The sequence below is a fragment of the Sinocyclocheilus anshuiensis genome, unplaced genomic scaffold (assembly GCF_001515605.1).
Source record: "Sinocyclocheilus anshuiensis isolate Anshui unplaced genomic scaffold, SAMN03320099.WGS_v1.1 scaffold627, whole genome shotgun sequence".
Lineage (NCBI taxonomy): Eukaryota > Metazoa > Chordata > Actinopteri > Cypriniformes > Cyprinidae > Sinocyclocheilus > Sinocyclocheilus anshuiensis.
The window spans coordinates 2022387-2044550 of record NW_015549703.1 but is presented as its reverse complement, the minus strand read 5'-3'; the positions used below and the strand labels follow the sequence as shown (position 1 = coordinate 2044550).

General features: G+C 36.5%; 1 protein-coding gene across 4 annotated transcripts; it reads left to right on the top strand.

Annotated features, from left to right (window-relative positions):
• Window positions 1–3831: 3831 nt before the first annotated feature.
• LOC107660618 (solute carrier family 12 member 8-like) lies at window positions 3832–22091 on the top strand. 4 transcript variants are annotated; one of them, XM_016449979.1, is made up of 14 exons: window positions 3832–4020; window positions 4446–4520; window positions 4655–4801; window positions 5574–5765; window positions 5863–6094; window positions 15328–15441; window positions 16443–16530; window positions 17114–17201; window positions 17907–18053; window positions 19101–19740; window positions 19827–19918; window positions 19998–20115; window positions 20442–20502; window positions 21109–22091. In XM_016449979.1, the coding sequence occupies exons 2-14, from the start codon at window positions 4479–4481 to the stop codon at window positions 21278–21280; spliced, it is 2133 nt and encodes a 710-aa protein (XP_016305465.1). In that variant the 5' UTR covers window positions 3832–4020; window positions 4446–4478; the 3' UTR covers window positions 21281–22091. The 4 variants fall into 4 exon arrangements, with proteins under 4 accessions (XP_016305465.1, XP_016305467.1, XP_016305466.1 ...); XM_016449981.1 differs by having other exon boundaries at window positions 4694–4801; window positions 21109–22090; XM_016449980.1 differs by having other exon boundaries at window positions 4688–4801; window positions 21109–22090.
• The last annotated feature ends 73 nt before the right edge of the window (window positions 22092–22164 follow it).

The window sequence follows — 22164 nt, the reverse complement described above, 5'->3', positions numbered from 1 at the left end:
AAAAAGAGTAACATTTTTCTCACCCCTGTCATTGTAAGCTAATTTGTGTATTTAATCTTTTTGTGCATTTAATTACTTGTTGGAATGTTTTTATATATATATTTGCATTCTCTGCTCACATAAAGAATCTCTCCAAGACACATTTTGTTTAGAGCAATCTGCAGGTATTGTCATACTGAATTTGTATGGACCTAGCCCATAATTTTATATAATATTATATAATCATGAAATATTTTTGCACATTTCTCCTAAGGTTATTGGATAAAAAAATAGATATTCTCACGCTCCTTCTGTGGGAATCGGTACATTTTCGTTAGAGACTGTCTTGCCAATCAGATATAGGTGCACATGGGTAGCAAGGCATCTGTAGAGGGTTTGTTTTCACATATCCCACATTTGGAGATGCAGGTTTAGCAGTTGTCCAGGGCAACAGCACTAACAGGTATGCACTTCTTCATTTGTCATCATTGTGCCTGACTCAGTGGTTAGTTCAGACTAACAATAGTCAAAATACAATACTTTGTTAAAAAATGTGCACATTTCATCACTTTGGTTTCCTTAAGATGACTTCATTTGTTGACAGTCTGTTTTCTTGAGTTTTCAGATGCACTCAAGATCTGATAAACATTACCCTTTAAATAGCACTTTCAGCTTGTTGGGCAGTTTTTATTTTTTTTAAAGCACTTTTCAGTTACCACCTTCCGTCTACATAATGTACACATTCAAAAATCTGATATAATCTATATCAGTGTTAAGTGAAATCAAGAAATATAATTTAAGAATGTATGGTATGAGATCATATTTTTATGCTTTTTCTTTGTCTCAAAAACACCCCATCCATTAGCAAATATGTCTTTGTATCAGATTCACTTGCTGTTACTTATTGGATTAATATAGAACAAAAAATAAAGTGTAATGTTTGGTAAAGTACTAATATGTATATGTACACATTTGTTAATTGCGCATCTCTTATTGTTAGCTTAATAACTAATCACGTAAATTATAAGCTTTGTTTCTGTTCTCTCAGATTGTTTATGGAAATGTACCTGCTTGCCCCTAAACTGTATATCGATTAATCTTAGCTTTATGATTTATAGTAATAGTATCATGCCAAACTGTACACTCTTTGTAAATCATTTGTAAAACGTTCTTATGTAAGTTGTTTAATGGTTTTATAAACAATTTACACAAATTCGCTCTGCTTATGTTTCGTGAATGAGGCCCATTAAGAGCAGTTCTGTGTGTATGGTTTTTTTCATAGTCCGTATGTTCTGGGTGTCGAAAGACATTTTACTGTTTTTGATTACGGTATATTATATGTGTGCCTAAACATTCCTTTACTGTCCCTTTATTTTTACATGTAAATAGGTTGTATATTTTAAGTTGTGCATTTTGCTGTGCACGTTTCTTGGAGTGTAGAGTGAGTGCAACATTATTTCATATTTGCTGCCATTTTGGTTTACTCTTTCCTACAGTCCCTGATGACTTTCAGCACAACTTTTGTGATAAAATCATGTTTGTGTTCTTGGTTCTAAAATTACAAATGTACTGTCCTCTAAGAATTGCCTCTGAATGCAATTTTAATAATTACAATTTGATTAAACCTTGTATGGATCTCATACACCCTCAGAGGACGAGTTTTTAGGATGTTATTTATCGTTTCAATATCATGTGATATCTGCATTATGTAAGCCGGAATAATTGACGACTCCGCTTCGCGTCGTGGCCGCATCACCACCTCGGGTGTGCATTATTTTCTAAGAATTCAACGGACCGAAGTCAATTATTCCGCTTATACAGCGGTTACCACACCTCAAGACATCGGTCATATTATATATTTCAAGGCATTTGTCCGGTTTTTGTACTTAAAACGCTATTGTGAGTAGGATTCATTTCTTCCGCATCTCATCCAACGCCTCCGTTGCTAATTCCAAAACATAATTTTAGACCTAGTAACGGAGGCTTGAGCCGTTGACAGCAGACTAATGCAGTTAATAACTAAGCTATGAGAGAGAGAGAGATTACCTCTGTGAGTCTGTGCGTCTCTCAAAAGTGTTGAGATGGTCCTCACTGCAGAACACAAGATCCAGGGGGCGTGGTTTGATCCAGATCCAACTCCTCCCACCTTAGACCTAAACCTACCCGTCTCCACCCCCTAGATGTGGGAGCGATAGAGTATGTGCTTTCCGTACATAATAAAACGTAATTTTGTGGCAAAAACATGGTAATGATCTGTCGTTTTTATCTTATTGTTTACTATATTTATTTGTTTGGCCAGTGTCGTTGTGGGTTTTGGTTCTTTTGCTGTTGTAGGCTGTAAGGACTTCCTTGGCGAAGTGATATGGACATGTAATGCGGTCAAGACCTGCCTGGAACTACGTTCGCCGTGCGTAGTATAAAAATATTTAATAAAAAATTACTGCTACAGATGCTCCAGAAATTGATGAAAGTGAAATGATAATTTGAGGGAAGACCTTAATGTCTTGTTTTAGCTTGATTTCCTTGTAGTAAATTGTGCGTTGTTTTTTTTTTTTTTTAATTTGTAAGCTCAATTGCTGTTGGTAAAAGGTCATATGCATTTAGACACATGACCGTTGTCCTTCTTTATTGATTGGGTATTTTGAGCATCAAAGTTTAATCTGGTGTTACTGACAGTGGATCATTATTTTCTTTCAAGCTTAATTTGAGTGAAAAACTGAATGGTTTTATTTAGTAAGAGAGCTCTGCTGAATAGTTTTAGACATTTAAATTTATTGGGGAGTGCATGTCCTCTGACTGTCTTTGTACACTGGTTATATTTTTATATGTATCCATTTTACTGTAGCCAAATTATTTCCATAGAACATACTTTAATGCAATACTTTGCCTAAGACATGGGGGAAAATTTCTGATTGGATGTTTTTGATTGCGTGCCTCTTGTTGTGTAATATTCAATTTTCAAATACATCCAAGTTGTTGAGTGCTTTTTCCATGTGTCATGATCACTCATCACAGGAATGGGTGGCCTCTGCCTTCTTAGTACAAGCACTACTGTGTGCGAATCTCATAAAACCAAATGTCTAGTTCATTTTTAACAATCAAGAAAACTTTTTTTTGTATAAATTAAATGAAGCCTGCCTTTATGACCATTAACATTTTTTTTGCATTGTGATTGCATATATATTTTATACAATTAAACATATTTCTCCAAATTCTCTTTAACTAAATGCAAAAATCTCAGTCATGTCAAAAAGTATATAATGTAAATTATTCACAGTATTATTTCTATGGTTTAATTAAATACTCATGGTCCTAAACAGGATTCTCAAAAAATGGTATGATTATTTTAAATCTATAGGTTTAAATGTACCCTGGGAACATTTTCGTGAGAGCTGACAAAAAAGTAGACTGGGGTTGAAAATATGGCTTTAAATCGTGTATGGTTGACACATGACCACAACTAGCCTAATTTGCATAAAAGTATCTTAAAATGATTCTAATTTGACTTCACATCATAAATGTTCACTAGTTGGTTTGATAAATGACAAGAAATAAACAATACTGAAATCCTGACTAGTCGAAGAACAGTGAAATGCAAATAAGAGCTGTACACTGGCAGCACACACCTGAGGTGGCGCTGATAGAACAGATATTTGTTTAATGACGTTTTTTGCACACGTAGCGTTTCCATGAATTACAGCGACACACAGACAGCTGTTATGCTAAAATTCTTAAAGTAAGAATTCGTCAAACGATTTTAATATAGGCTGCTTTACTAAAACAATTGTGTCATGGTTAGTGTCAATGTAGTAAGTTACTTCAATAGCACTTCTTCAATAGTTACTTCAAAAGCAGAACGTTTACAAATAAAACGTACTAAAAAGTTTTTGAAGCTTTAACTGGTTGTTCTATCTAAACGAACCGTTCTAAAGAATCGATTCGCGGAAATGAGTCGGACCACCTAACTCCTCAGGTGTGTGTTCGTGCCTCTCTCACATTCTCCACCTGCTGCTGCTGCATCCGGGAGCACAGTGACTGCAGGTAAGTCAGTGTCTTTATGATTACTCAAGGAATTTACAGTTTAACAATATCCCAAAACAGCAGTTTATCCGTTTATTTAGGGCCGCTTTCACTGGCCTTTCCTGTGGCGTTTACAACGAACCATTGCACTATATAACGTTAAAGTAAAACACAAACACATAGTCAGTACTACACAACTTAGTCACGTGAAATTCAATGCTTGCCTTTTATCTTAAAGTAGCTACTAAAATATTGGTCAAGCGCGGGATATGAATTGTATGTGTTTTATTAATGTGTCACTTCTTAACAGACGGCTTTTGTTGGCTTAAATGTATCTAAGTTACGTGGCCATCGCCTACTTGGCAAATGTTGTTAAAATTGGCTTTGTATATACTGTACTTCTGAAGCCTTTCAAGTGAGTATAGCAAAGTCTTTACATTCTTCAGATCCAGCTGCTGTAATCTTGCCCAGGAGGGAGCATGAGTTATCAAGTTCAAGAGTTATTCCATGAAGATGTACAGGTAATGGCAAATCAGTTAGTTTTACCATAAAAATAATTAGAAACCCATAAATTCAGACCTAATGTTCTACCCTGAGCAGAAGAACTGATATTAATGGGGGCTTATTTAGATATGAGTGACACTGGTTTATGTAGGGTTCCCAGAGTAATGCTCAGCCTTGGTGGAAGGTGCAGCTCTTCGTCTGGGAACCTGTTCTTTTTGGCACCTGGGATGGAGTCTTTACTACCTGCATGATCAACATTTTTGGGGTGGTGCTCTTTTTACGGACTGGCTGGCTTGTGGTAAGTTATGTTTTTATCATTGATACACATATGCACTACAAGCATCATGAAATCTGAGAATTTATTTAAACGGCATTTGAAAAGATATTCCAAGGTTTTGGAATTAAAAAAAAGTTGCAATTACTTTTAGCAAGATATGAGCTCAGAATACAAACTTACAGTTTGAATACAACGTACATAATTGTGAGATATAAACTGCACCTTTTTTTTTGTAATTCCAAGTTTACGTCTCACAATTCTGCTTTTATATCTCACAATTCTCACCTTTTTACTCAGAATTTTTAGTTTACATCTCGCAATTATGTTTTAATTGCAACTTTTTATCTCACAATTCTGACTTTTTTTCTCGCAAATACAACGTACATAATTGTGAGATATAAACTGCACCTTTTTTTTTGTAATTCCAAGTTTACGTCTCACAATTCTGCTTTTATATCTCACAATTCTCACCTTTTTACTCAGAATTTTGAGTTTACATCTCGCAATTATGTTTTAATTGCAACTTTTTATCTCACAATTCTGACTTTTTTCTCGCAATTCTGAGTTTATATTTCGCAGTTCTGGGGGAAAAACTCAGAATTGAAAAGAATCAGTATTGTGAAATATAAACATAGGATTGTGAGAAAAGTCCAAGTTGTGAGAGAAAAAGTCGCAATTACCTTTTTTTTTTATCCCATGGCAGAAACAGGCTTTCATACGTCTCATGTTTTGGCAGCTATTAAATGGGGATACAATAAAAATGTAAAGTTTTTTCCCATATGAACATTATTAGGGTAACACAGGTGTGTTGCTGGGCATGCTTCTGGTATCCATGGTGGTATTAGTCGCCTTGGTTACGGTGATGTCAGGCATTGGCGTGTGTGAGTGTTGCAGCGTGGGTAACGGTGGGGTCTACTCCATGATCTCCACTGTGCTCGGAGGAAGGGTTGGAGGAACTGTGGGACTCTTATATGTGTTTGGACAGGTGAGCAACTCCTTTCTGTATTAGTTATATTGCATATACATTGGGTGGTCGGTTCACTGTTCTCAAGTTTGATGACAGTCATGTGTCTTGTTGGCAGTGTGTGGCTGGAGCGATGTACATCACTGGTTTTGCCGAGTCCATTGCGCAGGTGCTGAACTTACAGAGCATGTGGGTGGTGAGGGGCATCTCTGTGGCCGTTCTGATTGGTCTGCTCGGGATTAACCTGGCTGGGGTAAAATGGATTGTACGCCTTCAATTGGTTCTACTGGGCATATTGGCTATGTCCACTCTGGATTTCGTCATCGGGACATTTAGTCATCTAGACCCAGGTGAGCTGGTGTAACAACTGCTGTACATCTTGGTACAGCTAGGTTTGGTGTTTTTAACTGGAAGTCTTTCATTAAAACAACAACGTAGATCCCCCATTGAGTGCAATAAAAAAACTCTGACACAGGTGTATAGAAGTTCATGTATTTCTTAAAATGAAAAATAAAAGCACTTGTGACTCTACCAAAGGTTTCCATTTAATAAAGTAGCGCTTTAGGAAGAGATTCTTGCCCTGCAGTGTTGTTTTCACAGAGCCTACTAAACAGTGCCTGCCTATCTTATATTGACACTTCTTTCTTTGCACATTTCCTGGCAAACCTGCCAGACGAGGATATACAAGTTCGAGTCATTGTATATATTGGTCTAAATTTGCAGTGTGCTAAAGGATTTTTTTTTTACCAATGTACATTTCTCTTTTTTCTGTTCCGTTATTTCACAGTTTCTTATATCTGTATTTTTATGTGTGGTGTAATATGCATTTATTGGAGTTGAAAAGTAGTTTGATGCAGCTTATTAATGACAATATATACACTACTGTTCAAACAGTTTGGGGTCAGTAATGTTTTTTTTTAAAGAATTAATGCTTTTATTCAGCAAGCATGTATTAAATCGATCAAAAGCAACAGTGAAACATTTTACATTGTCAAAATTAAAAATTGTACAAAATTTGTATATCAAATAATTGCTGTTCTATTGAAATGTCAAAGAATCCTAAAAAAGGTATCACAGTTTCTACAAAAATATTAAACAGCATAACTATGTTCAACATTGATAATAAAAAAAATGTTTCTTGAGAACCAAATCAGCATATTAGAATGATTTCTGAAGGATCATGTGACATTAAAAACTGGCATTATGGCTGCTAAAAATTCAGCCTTGCCATCACTGGAATAAATGATTAAAATTTAAAATATATCACAATTTAAAATAGAAAACATTTTTTTATTTTAATAATATTTAACAATTTTACTGTTTTTACTGTATTTATCTCAAATAAATGCAACCTTGGTGAGCATAAGAGACCTCTTTTAAAAATTTGAGCAATAGTGTATATGTAAATCTATTTACTATCTGTGACATTATTATTATTATTATTATTAGCTCTTACTAATTCAAAATGATTATTGGTATAGATAGACTACCTATTTGGCCAGTATGTGAAAACTATGAGTTCACATGTCCTTGCAACATCTGTCCAGTAGATGTCAGGGTAACATAAAGGGTGGGGGGGGTTGTCCCAAACAATGCTATCCCTTGGGGTTTCATTTTTGATGTCCTTTTATAGTAGTGGCAATTCACCCATATTAATTATTTATTCATTATTTATATTTCATTTTCCTAAAAACGTTTCCATAAACCATTTAGGCTTACCAAACAATGCAAGACAAGATTTTGCATACCAGGTAGTGATGTGGCATTGACAGTATAAGCAGTTAAGCTATTTAGACCTCCAGCAGCCATGCATCTGCTGGGAGGGGGTGCACATGGCCACTAGAGAGTACAGGGTCTCTTCCTAAAATAAACACAATTATAGAACTCCAACACCAATCATAATATGGAAGTTGAAGTAACAGGAAGGGTGAAGTGATTTGTCTTCCTGTTATATACAGTACTGTTATCTAGTCATCCTTGACATGGACCTTACAAGGCAAAAATATATGCACTAATGTATTTTATTCAGCAAGGATGCATTAAATTGTTCAAAGGTAACAGTGAGGACATTTATAATGTTACAAAATATTTCTATTTCAAATAAATGCTGTTCTTTTGAACTTTATATTGATAAAAGAATCCTGGAATGATTTTGAAGGTTTTCATAACAATATTAAGCAACTCGACTGTTATGAACAGTGGTATTAACAAGAAATGTTTCTTGCGCTCCAAATTAGCATATTAGAATAATTTCTGAAGGATCATGACCCTGACGCTTCGAATCAAATCACTTTTATTGTCACATCACCAACAGCATGTGTGCCGTGGTGAGTGAAAAGCTTGGGAGCGTGCTCCAGACACGTTTAGACACTTTTACAAATAACAGTATACTTTTATGTACAGTATATATACACTATATAAAACAATACAAAATATACAAACATAATTTAGCAAATGGCTGCAATATAACAAAGAGTGAAAAATTTAAGGGGGTCTGAATACTTTCCGTACCCACTGTATATATATATAAAATTAAAGTTGTTGTTTTTATTTTAATGACTGAAAGCATGTGTTAATGAAATGGAGCATGCTTTTCTAAGAAGAATTATGTGTTGCCAAATTCCAATTTCTAAAGCTCTCCCAAGCTATAATCACAGAAATCCAGCTCTGTCACACATTTAATTTTTTTAGGACATTCAAATCTACTTGTGTTGAAATTGTATATGAAGTAAGTAAGCATACATACAGTATTAAACAGAAATACCTCCTCCTACAAAGAAGTATACTTAGTGCAAGTTCATTTACAGATTCATAAAAGCAACTCTGCATCCTGCAAAAATTAGGCCTATGTGATACATCTAATAAGAGTCATTTGCTCTTAGCACAAGCATGCAGACATTCTTAATCCATTGTAATGTTTAAGTTTTTTGGCTGCCCACTTCAGACGAGGTCAGTATGTACTTTCACACTGGGTTTGCAGGAAATCCATCCCAACACTTCCTGTTCTCCTGATTACTGGCTTCCTGTCCAGAGAGAAGGCAAGACTCTCAGAAAGATGGTGTTCTCACTCTCTCTCTGCAGAGAAAGTCAGACACATTGGGGTGTAATGGACTAAATATGTGGTATTATTACCCCCTAACTGCAGCTCCTGCTGCTGTCGTGTGGCTCTGACCCCTTTTAGGAGCTGGACTCGGGATGCAGTGTGCGCTGGCAGTGGGAAAAGGAGGCGCTGGTTCCTTCAGGTTTTTTCAATTAAGCCTTGTGGTTATAAAGTGATCTCACCATTGGCACGACTCCAGGGGGTTGCACAGTTTAGGCCTGGGCGCCGCATGGGCGGGTTACCTGCCAGTGGCAGGAAAAAGGAGCTGCTGCACAGATGTGTTTACAGTTTGATAACACAGTTAATCACGTAGCCAAGGCCAGGTGGTCAGCACAAGGAAAGCTTCATAACCGTAATGATATAGAGATCCCAGCACGACTGCATTCCATGACAATTTAAAGGGATAGTTCACCCCAAAATTGGACATTTTGTCTTTCCAAAGCTATTTGATTGTCTGTCTTCTGTAGAACATAAAAGGAGAAATTTTGAAGTATATAATGGCCACTCTTTTTTATATAATGAAAGTGAATGAGGAGGACTGAGGTCAAGCTTAACAAAGACACAAGAGTAGTTGTGGACCGATTTGGATTTTTTATTTATTTATTTATTTATTTTTTGCCTTTCTATTATTAGACAGAGCTGTTAAACAAAGACAGTAAACTAATGAAGACAGCTCAGGTGCTGGGTTCTAAGTGCTGTCAAAATAAAAGTCCTGCTCATGACGCTTATCTGCCAAACAGGAAACCGTATCTGATGTGATAATTTAAAAAAAGGCCAAAAAAGCCACTACACAAAAGCACCATAAAAATAAAGTAGCTCATATGACTTATGTACTATGTTCCAAGTCTACTTGGGTCATTTTGTAGTTTTGTGTGAGGAACAGACTGACATTTCAGTCGTTATTTACTGAAAATCATTCCCTTCAGTGAGCTGGTAACCACTGCGACTAGAACCGGATCAGTTGATTTGTGAATGAATCATTCAGATCAGTTTTGTGAATTTCATCAGATGATTTAGTGTAAAAATTTGACTCTTTCCGTTTATGATTTTCAATGAAAAATTACTTAAAGTTGGATATTTTTGACACAAAGCTATTGTATAACTTCAGAAAACTTATTCTGATTCATATGATGCGATTTCAATTTTTCCTTTCTCTTTGGAGTGTTACGAGCTCTTGGTGCATAAAGAAGATCTGTAAAGTTGCAAAGACTAAAGTCTCAAATCCAAAGAGATATTCTTTATAAAAGTTAAAATATTTCTATTTCAAATAAATGCTGTTCTTTTGAACTTTATATTTATGAAAGAATCCTGGAATGATTTTGAAGGTTTTCATAACAATATTAAGCAACTCGACTGTTATGAACAGTGGTATTAACAAGAAATGTTTCTTGCGCTCCAAATTAGCATATTAGAATAATTTCTGAAGGATCATGACCCTGACGCTTCGAATCAAATCACTTTTATTGTCACATCACCAACAGCATGTGTGCCGTGGTGAGTGAAAAGCTTGGGAGCGTGCTCCAGACACGTTTAGACACTTTTACAAATAACAGTATACTTTTATGTACAGTATATATACACTATATAAAACAATACAAAATATACAAACATAATGCACATAATCCACAAATGTACAAATAGAGTGGTTGTAGATGTAATGGTTGGTAAATAGCTTTGCCATCACAGGAATAAATTACATTTTAAAATAAATAAAAATTGATCGCAATGTTACTGTTTTATTGCATTTATTTACTGCAGTCTCAAAAACTTTTTATATATATATATATATATATATATATATATATAGTCGACGCGTTTCAGAAAGGCGGGGCATAGAGAAGAAACAATGATGTACAGTATGTGGAAAGTAATGTTTTTTTAACCTTAAACCGCATAAACACATTTCATTACACCAAATACACAAAATAATGTTCTTTTTAGCAATAAATAATTAAAAATAGGGCATAATGAGTCAAATGGACATCACTAATGATACATTATAATGTTTGGAGCTTGACAATTGCAGTCCTTATTTGCTTTGAAAAAATGTTTGAAGGATAAAGAAGAAGGTCCCACAGTTTTTTACAGAGTGAACTATTCCTTTAAGAACTAAAAGGCTAAAGAAAACTGAAGGGCTGAGCACATATCTTGGTTGTGAAATAATTCTTGGTAAAGGATATGTTTGAGTTATACACTCAATCTACCATTAGGCACCAGTGTGCCCAGGTTCATGTAGCCAAAATGGTGATGATGATCTTTTAATATTGCTACCTACTTCAATGTTTTGTTAAATCATTTGAAAATGTTATTGCTGGAAAAGATGAAGAAAATGTGAGCACGATCCTCTCGAGTGTTCATACCATTGCGGTGAACACATTTGTGCTAGATTTAAAAAAAATGAGAGCAACTCCTAGTTCTGTCCCTTCCCTCCTGCCTATTACCACGCAAGAGAAACTGTGAGAAGAGCTTTCCCGCTACTGTAGGCTTTTAGACTGTGTTATTATTGGTGTAAATTCTGTTCTTCTCTAGTGGTGGGAAGAAATTGCTGGAATAAAACAATTAGATTTTTATGAAAAGAACTGAATTGCTTGACTTGTCTGCTCATGGTCTTTGATCAGGTCATTGGCTTGTTTTTCACTCACATAATTAGTTTTATGATGGTGTGATGTTCATGTTAAGTAGGATCTCAGCTCTAACCTCAAAGACACTCTACTTAAGCGCCCCAAGTTGGACCGGAAACTGACATGCGCTCATAGTTTTGGGTTAAGGGTGTTGACCGGGCTCACCCACATTTTTGGCTTGAGACAAAAGAGCAGGCAGGAAGCAGATCCGAGTCCTTCACTAGCAGAGTCCACATCATCACTTCCTCTTCCAAATCTTCAGATCAGGACTCTTACTACAAATATCCAAACTGCAATCATAATGGTTAGAAAGGTGGCAAGGAGGGCAACAGTAACAGCCCTGCTCTTATGCGCTGTGTCAGTATGGGCCGTTTTTTTATGCTTGTGTATTGTGAATATGTGTATGTTTTTATCGCAGGGCGTGGCATTTATCTCAGGGCTCAAGAAGCATTTTATATTATTATCAAAGTTTAAAACAGTTGTGCAGCTTACTATTCCTGTGGATATGTTCTTATTTGAGGATTCTTTGATGTATAAAAATGTCAAAAGAACAACATTTATTTTATATAGTTTTTTTGCAAGAAAGTCTTTACTGTTACTGCAATTTAATGCATCCTTGTTGACTAACAGTATTCATTCTAAAAATCCTTTCAATAAAAATCTTACTGAATCTTTTGAATGGTGGTGTATTTGAAGGTTGTTTAGTTCAAGAGTCACAAACTAAACTATGGCTAATTGTTTTATTCTTGCACTTGTTATTCCAAAAACAGCTTACCATATATTTAGCAAAGTTCATAAAAGAAGGTAATTATGTCAAGGTAATTTATGATGTGGTCAAGTAGGATAAGTTTTTTCCTGCTTGCATGGTATTATTGGAGTACTTGATATCTGTTATTTCTAAGGCTGTGTCCACCTAAACTTTCTTTATGCACTTCCTCTCTACTTCCTTCTCCTGATCCTCTCTATTGTATCTTACTCTCTTTCTAGCTCTCTCTCTCTTTGTAGCCAAGAAACTGTGACTTGGAAGGGTAGGAACAGGCACGGCTTCTGAAAGGGTGGTGACTTCCTTTTGGATAAACATGTCATTAATCCAAGAGAACACATTCTTTCCCATCACAAGATAACCAAGAGGGAAATGGATCATGATCTTGCATAGTCAGGCTCTCTGCATGAGTGCCTTGTCTCCGCAGGGGTGGCAACCACCATCTTTCTTTCTCTTTCACTACATCTAATGTAAGCTTTTGACTCTAATTGAGACTTTATTATTAAATTGTTAAATTAAAACTTTTTCAAACTAAACATTTCAAATCAGTATGACTTTCTTTCATTGAATGAATACAAAAGTAAATATGTGACCCTGGACCACAAAACCAGTCTTAAATCGCTGGGGTATATTTGTAGCAATAGCCAAATATACATTGAATGGATCAAAATTATCGATTTTTCTTTTATGCCAAAAATCATTATCAGGTGATGTATAAATCTCTATTTCGAAAAATTGACACTTAAGACTGGTTTTGTGGTCCAGGGTCACATATTTTGAAGAATGACCAAGCTGCTGTTTTTCTTTCATTGTGTGTGTGTGTGTGTGTGTGTGTGTGTGTGTGTGTGTTCACTGTCAAGTCCTAAAAAGGAAAAAGCACCATAAAATTATCCTAAAAATAGTCTATTTGACACATTTGCTATACTCCAAATCTTCAATCGTAATTGTTCTCCACCAGGGGTCCGAGGCCTAATAGGAGGCCTCAGCAAATTTCCCAGGGAGCCTCAAGATGACTTAAATGACTTAAATAAGACAAAGCAAGCATTTAAAAAGACAGAATGACTAAAAATATAAATATTTCTTATTTTAATTTACCTGTTCAGCAACATTTTTATCTTTAAAAAAACAGGGTTCTCATGGTCTTAAAAAGTTTTGAGTGTTGTTTCTAGACATGGAAAAGTCATGTAAATAATAAAAACATTTTATCAGTTAAATTATTATTATTATTATTATTAAATCCTTATCCTTGATCCTTGTCTAGTAAATCATGAACAGCTGAAAAAGTCGTTGGGCCTTTGAATATTGTGGACAATAAGGGGGCCTTGGAGTTGAGAACCACTATTGTAAAATATGTTTTATGTTAGCTTAATTCTTTGCATTATTTACTAAAAATCTTCCCTCTGTTGTATCTTCATATTAAATATGTATAAATGAGATATGAGAGCTGGAGCAAAGGAAAGATTATAAGAGAAAAATGGCGATCTTGAAGTGAATTAAGTGTTTTTTAGCCTGTTCCTCACACAAATTATGTGTGGAAGTCATGGAAAATAGCCAGTGAATTGTATGGACTAGTTCACCCAAAAATGAAAATTCTGTCATTAATTACTCACCCTCATGTCGTTCCAAACCCGTAAGACCTTCGTTCATCTTTAGAACACAAATTAAGATTTTTTGATGAAATCCAAGAGCTTTCTGACCCTTTGTATTCTTTGCGCACAAGAAGTATTTTCATAGCTTGATAAAATTAGGTTGAACCTCTGACGTCACATGGACTGTTTTTAACAGTCCTTACTACCGTTCTGGGCCTTGAACGTGTCCGTTGCGTTGCTGTCTATGCAGGGTCAGAAAGCTCTCGGATTCAGTGTTCTGAAGATGAACAAAGGTCTTACAGGTTTGGAACGACATGAGGGTGAGTAATTAATGGCATATTTTTGGGTCAACTATCCCTTTAATGTTGCTGTTTTTGTCCTTTTTGGAGCTTGGCAGTAAAAATCTGCTTTTATGTGGAAAACAGTGACTTGAACATTCTTCCAAACATTTACTTTTGAGATCTGTTTAAAAAAGAAAGTCAAACTGGTTTGGAATGACGTGAGGGTGAGTAAATGCACTTTTGGGTGAACTAGCTGATTAAAAGCACCTACCTTTGGCATTTACTATACGTTATATACTGTTGTTTGTACACAAGTACACAAACCACCAGAAACATACAGTGTCAGTGCTATCTAGACTTTAATATCTGCCTCCCTGAATAAAAATCCCACTCGTGTGATGGTTCAGCACAATGGTGATATCTCTCAGTACTGTTTACGTAAATGTTCTGCGGTGCCTGTTCTTGGATTGTTTTGTTTGCCTGTGAACACACCCAGAGCTTAGTCCAGCATTCCCTCCATCATGTCCAAGGCGCAGAACTATTGAACTTGGCATGTATTCCCAAGAAACAGGCCGGCCCTCGGTTTGCACGCATCTTGGCGGGGCGTCTGTCTCCCCGGGTTGTTACATAAAGGGCGGTGACGGTCAGCCACAGACACGCAGGGCTTTGCCTGTGCATGGCTATGCAGTCCAAACCTGTCATATTTCAAACCAGACGTCTGTTCCACAGTACCCCAGGGAACCCCTCCCTTTGATTTCAGGGTGAAAGGGGTTATTGTGTCAGTGTGCGATCGATCAATATTGTGTCATGGATGCTGGTTTGTGGTCTTGTACTGGAGGATATTTTCTTGTAAATGTTGTCACCAGCCTGTGTTTTAAGCAGAGAGGTGGAAACTTAAATTCTGCTTCAAGATGGTTTTCTGATATTTGTTTTAATGTTATGAAATATTTAGACTGATCTATCTAAATATCAGATTTTTCAAAAAGGCCAGCATATTTCCTTTTGCTTTTCACAACAAAGATTCTAATTTACAGGAAAGCTTTGTGTATGTAATGTTTGTGTCATATATACTCAGTGGAGACTCTGGGATTTCAGAGATGAATCTGATTCTTATCATCGTGTCAGTGCAGACTTTTTCCATAAAGCACTCAGTAATGCTTTAGTCCAACTGAATGTTGTAATAAACAGTCTTTCCTAACATTGTTTTGTGCTGAATATGTTTATTACAGAGCATGGATTTGTTGGCTATTCAGAGGATCTGCTGCGTAAGAACACCCTGCCAGACTACACAGCTGCCGAGACTTTCTTCACCGTGTTTGGGGTTTTCTTTCCTGCGGCGACAGGTTACCTTACACACATAAACAAAAAAGGCTAAACTATGATATAATAGCACTGATTTAATGACACTATGCTGATATGAGGATTTATTTTTGCTATTATTGAAGTATAAGCCTGTATAACTTCAGTAGCCTGAAAATCTTGCTGCCGTACTGTATGTTAGTAGCTGTGGTTGGATTTAGGTTGCAGACATTCCAGAAATCTCTCTTTTCTGCAGAATTTCATCTCATAGTTAACACATTTTTGTGGTATAATAAGGTTTCAGTCTGAGCCTGCATGGAGTCTGCACCCAAATATGATGATCCTTTTGTGGGGCATCTCCTTTATAAAATATAAAGGCAGCTATATTTTTTAATGAATAAAAACCCATTTATATTGTGTGAAAAATATTACAGAAAGCAAAATGAAACAATTATTTTCAAAATTAAATAATTGTCTTTTGTATTGATTTTGTCCTAAAAGAAATTGCTAAAATAATTCTAGAATAAATGACAGCGATTAACATGTTTTTCATGAAATCATATGCAGATGTTTTTTTTTTCTTACTGTTAAAATCTAGATAATATTTATGCTGTAAATATTATGAAATAATCCCAATTAATCTTATGTTTTCTGACCAGCCTGCATAATAATATAGAAATATTATAAAATGTTTTGAATGTTTAGGATCATAATTATTTAACATTCACATATTTTGTTAATCTGTTAAGTGCAACCCACCTTTCATAATGCTTTCGACTAAACTATTTTCAAAAATCCTATAAATAAAAACAGACAATATAAATATAAAAATTAGATAAATAATTATCTACAAAATGTGAGAAACCCATAAATGTAAGAAAACCCACTTCATCATTGTCTTGTTTCCTTGTTTCAAGTGAGCTCTGATATGTACGTCTTTCTGTTCTTCAGGTTTTGAATGGCCCCTTGTCTCCAGTCTTGTTTTCACAGTAACTCTGTGTGTGTGTGTGTGTGTGTGTGTGTGTGTGTGTGTGTGTGTGTGTAGGTGTGATGGCGGGATTCAACATGAGCTCTGATCTCCAGAGGCCCGAGCACAACATCCCCGTGGGAACTCTCGCCGCAGTCTGCATCTCGTATGTTTCTATCTGCCACAGAAATAATCTTTCATTCTTCCTTTGTTCATCTTTAGCTTCTATTTGTGTTGAGTGTACACATACTTTAGAGCAGGCGCCAAAAGGAAAATATGAGAAACAGAATTAGGATAAGCCTTCATGCCCTGAAAAAAAAAAGTGTATGACATAAAAATCAGTGTGAGATGTACTGTATGTCTGGTAATGGTTGATAAGATGTTTTTATGTTTTTGAAAGAAATCTCTTATGCTCATCAGGGCTGCATTTAATTGATCATAGAAATACAGTAAAAACAGTAATATTGTGAAATATTATTACAATTTAAAATAACTTCTATTTTAATACACTCAAAATTATTCTTGTATGCTGATTTGGTGCTCAAAACATTTTTATCAATGTTGAAAACAGTTGTGCTGCCTAATATTTTGTAAAACATTTTTTTTTTCAGTATCCTTTGATGAATAGAAAGTGAAAAACATTTATTTAAGATAAAATTGTTATATATAATACATATATAAATATACATAGTTAGATAATTTCTCTGTAAATAGAATGAATGACTCGTGTGTATTGTGGAAATCTGCAGGTGGTTCCTGTATCTCGTCTTTGTGTTCTTACTGGGAGCCATTTGCACCAGAGATGCGCTGCGCTATGATTTCTTAATAGCAGAAAAGGTAATCTGATGTTATTACAGGCTTCAGAGGATGGCCATCTTCCATGGGTTTTTCCACTGTTAAGACTCATTGTCTCAACTGAAAGTGAGACTTGAGAATAGCACATTAACCACAGATAAATCCTTACAGTTGCGTTTATTGTCATGCTAATGTCATTCCACTCGTCTGCAGGCCCTCATAACAGAGGCATTTGAGGTCATTCTAAACGCTACAGCTGGTGTAAGTGTTTGAATGAGAATGGAGCCCAGTTGCGCACTGACCTTGCACATACCCTGACGTTTGATAGCCGTACAGCTGCCAGTCAGCATAGATTACAGTAGGCTGCTGAACTAAGCTACATAGTTTATGAATGTGTAAGGCTGTAGCCTGGTTGTGGCTGACCCAGCTGTTCCTTAATGTGGGCTGTGGTGTTTTGGGGTTAACACTCTACATACAAAACAATGCATATTAAATATTATATTGAATCTACAAAAAGGTGCATTTTGTACATTACGGTGTTACAGAAGTTGGGGTTTCATACACATAATCAACCTTACTGTATCATTTGTAATTGCCCGTTCTCTCATTATGGGTTCTGTCAGATTACACATTGTTTCTTTGATTTACTTTCAACACATTATAAGCTTTTTTCAGTCTGGCCAAGCGGAACAGAGCTGGGTGGAGCCCTCTACATTCTCTTCCCCTCTGTGTTTGTTTTTTTCCCAGGTCTCCTTGGTTGGTTTCCTGTTTTTGCTGGGCCTCTACATCTCCTCCCTGGCCTCCTGCATGGGCGGCCTGTACGGTGCACCCAGGATCCTCCAGTGTATCGCCCAGGAGAGAGTCATCCCAGCTCTCGGATTTCTTGGGAAAGGGGTGGGTGCTTATAGGGAGATATTAATGTGGCTATTTTCAAAACAGGGAATGCAAGACTGTGGTTTTTTGCTTAACAAAATAAAATGGTTAATTTTGTAGATTTGTTTTATTTAGATGTTGATAAATCAATGCTAAATCTATTCTGTGATTATAAACCATTTGGAAAATCAGGGATGTACTTATAATGAGTTCTCTCAGAGGTTAATAAATTATCAAACTTTAACAATTCGCTTAGTATAACGAGTGAAATTAAACATTTGTTTTTCATGCACTTTGTGCCACTTTAATGAATTGTTTACCTTTTCTCGCTCAATGAGTAGCTCCATAGATGACAGGATGGGTTCCTAATTATAGTGTGCCAGAGTTCACTCCAAAAAACGCGAAGGAATGAATTGTAACAATTGTGGCTTTCAAAAAGCACGGCACACCCTTTCCCTCGCCTGAGCTCTGTCTGACCCCTCTCTATGGGCTACAAGTTCGCCCGAGACATCTCGCCCTGAATCAAAGTCCCAGAACAAACGCAGGAAGCACAGAAAAGACCAACCCTGGTGGATCTGGAGCTGTGCCAGCCAGTAGCAGTAGCACCTCCATCCCAGAGATTTATGGGATCTGGGTCTGAGGTGACGTGAAAGATGTCTTTTTTGGGATGTTTTAACTGGATACTTCTACTCGCTCATTACATAACCTGAAGAGCATGAAACAAATGAGGGTACAGGAGCCAAATCCATAATGTGAACTTGTAAATGATTAATAAAATCTTGTGGAGTAGATGAAGTAGACATGACTAGACACTCCTGTCTGATCCCATAATGCATTGTGAGGAGCTCAGGAAAAAAACAGACAAATGTTTACTATAAATATAATATCTAAATTCATTAAAGTAACACACAGAGATGCTACCCATGTACAAGTCAGTCACTTAAGGTTTCATTTCAGTTGGGATGCTTCCTTAGAATGTGTCTATGTAGTGAGTAGACAATAAGACAGCTCACTAGGTTTTGTAACAGCCATAGATTTACCTTTCTCTTATCTTTATATGTATTACAGCGAGGGCCCAATAAGACACCTGAGGCTGCCATCTGTCTGACCAGCTTGATCTCCATGGCATTCATCTTTGTCGGCCAGGTCAATGTACTGGCTCCCATCGTCACCATCAACTTCATGCTAACCTACAGCATAATTGATTATTGCTATTTCTGTGTGGTGAAAACCCATGAGCTGCAGGTCCAGCAAAGGACGACGCTGATCAGGAGGTCAAGCTCCAGAAGATCACTGGTGTCCAGCACTCACCCCCATTACGGCAGCAGTGGAGCCATCAGTGAACCTGTGAACGGCACACTGCTGGAGTTCACCAAAGACATGGACCAAATATTTCCATCGCCCAGCACGGACACCGCTGATCAACAGAGAGTTTCTCTTCCTGCCTCCAAGACCCGGGGCAGGAAGTCAAAGATTCCAGCTAAAGAAACGCTGATGAACAGTTTTGGGTTGGACTTGAACAGCAATGGAGAATTAGATAAAGGAAAAGATGAGAGGGAGCCGGAACAAACTATTGGATTAGATGATGATACCAGCAGCCAGATAGGACTGATGGAGTTTGACCTTACAACAGAAGCCAAGAGGAAACAGTCTTTGCCTAATTCTGGCCCAGTTGAACAGCTCCCAAGAGAACAGATAGACAGAAATGGTACGTAACTCTCTACAAAATGTTACATAACTCCTCAATATAGTGATCAAAATCTGTATTTCACCTTATATACCTTTCGTTCACAGGTTCAGAAACAAATCTTGAAGAATCAGAAATAAGATCAATCCAGGGTTCGGTCTATGGCAGATTTTGCAACCACTGGGTTTCGTTAGTTGGTGTAAGTTTGGCAAAATTATCCAGCCTGTAAGCAATAAGCTTGTAAGTTCACATTTTTAATGCTGTTTTTATTTCTTTAGGCATTGTGCTCCTTTATGATAATGTTCGTTATCCAGTGGATGTACGCCTTGATTAACATTACAGTCGCCCTTATCCTCTTTCTTTACATTGGAACAACAAGCCCAGGTTTGCCAACAGGTAATTGTAATTGTTCCAAACTTTTTTAATTGATTTGAATAATCTTTGAGAAAGTTCGAGAAATAACCTCAGTTGCTCATCACTGAAAATTGTCTGATAAACACTTCGGATGCCACACACTGCTTATTTCAGCAAAATAAGCCTAATAAGACTAAGAGCTTAAAAGACACTTTCTATCGGTTTGTCACAATTTTGATATCAGGATGATTATTTTAACCATTTAAATTAAAGTCAAATAAAAATAGAGGTGTATTATGCACATATCCATCATTATTTATGATGACTTTTCTTGTCAGGAAATAAAAAATTACATTCTCTGCCCACAGGTGCAGCAGCTCGCTTCAGTTTCTTCAGGTGGCTCAAGACCTCACTGCAGAATTTGGGGAGGTAAGTTACATAGTCTTCTGTAGGCAGACTTGACTTTTTCAGCATAAAGTCTGATCCTTATTGCAGCTTTGTGTGGCCAAGAACCACTTACTTAGACAGGAAAAGACGTCTGATCTACAATTTATGATGTTTAAGGGCAGGTTTACCAGATACATAAAATACCACAATAATGGCATTGCCATTTCCACCAATTCTTGTATAGAAAACACAAAAATAGATCAGATCTATTCTGTCCATCTGTCCATCCAAAAGAAAAGTACTGATTATTTTACAGACATTCTGCAGAACACCAATTTGAGTTAACAGAATATATTTAGAATATGTTACTATTCCAAATGAGCTGAGACTGAGAGTAGGTGTTACATGAAGATAAATTCAAAGCTATTGTCTCCATGCTCTATGGAAAATTTTAAAATGTCTTCTGATTAACGATGCTGTTCTTTAGCTTGGCGTATTATGAGAGTTCTTCAATTAAAACTGAATAAAGCACTTACAAACATATTACTGTTATGTGGGTTTGTGGCAGAGTCCATTGTGGATGATGTGATTAGAACTATGTACGCAAAACCGAACCTCACATTACCAATCATTTGCCTCTCTTATTAGGCGAGATGGGGCCCTTCAGGACCAGATTGTGGTGACACCCTCTTTGTCAGCTGTTGGCATGGAAACCAGGCAGCTAACAGAGGAAAATGCAGACTTTGCCTTCCGTGATCGTTACCATCACTCCTCCTTTATCACCACCACAGACAAGATTGTCCATCCTCAGTCCAACTGAGCATGTAACAACTGTGCCCTGCTAACCAGCTGGACTGCAAAAAGTGGACACATGGGACTAAATCATCACTCACTTGAAATATATAGGCTATTTTATTTACTGCATTTGTCAGGTAGTACTCGGAGGACGGAGCTTTATTTTCTGGAAAATCTGAAGGAAACTAATAATGTTTATCTGAAAAATCGGGAATGTGCAATCAGAGTCATGCATTGTGAATTAATTTGCCGTGAAGATCTTCTCTGCTGAAATGCTTGTATAAGGTTTAATATGCACCGTGGGCATTTAATTTTCAGATTATAAGTAAATTTGGTCTTTTATTTTTTATTGACCTCACTGAGGTCACAATACTCAGAAGTGTCATGACCATTCAAACTAGAACGTGCCCCCTTTCAACTTCCTGGCCTAGTTAATTCTTCAAAAATAACTTTTAACTACCAAATAATTTATTTTTGATTATTGAAATGCAAAATTAATATAGCCTAGGTTTAATATGCAAACCTATTTGCATGCTGCATGTCTGTTTACATGGCAGTCAAGTTGCAGCTTCTGCAGATCAGTTGCACTAAACAGAAGATCTGTCTCTTCTGCTCACCTTCATGTTCATGCACCGAACTCACTAGACTTTTTTTTTTTTCTCGGTGGAACAAAAGTGATTTAGCATGAGAATCAAAATCTGTTATTTCCATACTGTGAAACTACATGGTAATCTGTCAATACCGAACTCTAATGATTGTATGCAAGGTTGGGATTTGAGCCCAGGTCCCCTTGCTTTCTAAAAGAAGTCTACCATGACAGTAAAGTGCAATTTACATTAATAATGAATAAACTGCTGTGATTTCATTTCTAGTTCAGGTACATGAAGTTTAGCTCTGTTTTATGCTCAT

Coding starts and splice junctions, on each gene's coding strand:
- LOC107660618 (XM_016449979.1), top strand. CDS start 4,479: ATGAGTTATCAAGTTCAAGAGTTATTCCATGAAGATGTACAG. Junction 16,531..17,113: donor CTCGCCGCAGTCTGCATCTC/GTATGTTTCTAT, acceptor GGAAATCTGCAG/GTGGTTCCTGTATCTCGTCT. Junction 19,919..19,997: donor ACTGGGTTTCGTTAGTTGGT/GTAAGTTTGGCA, acceptor TTATTTCTTTAG/GCATTGTGCTCCTTTATGAT.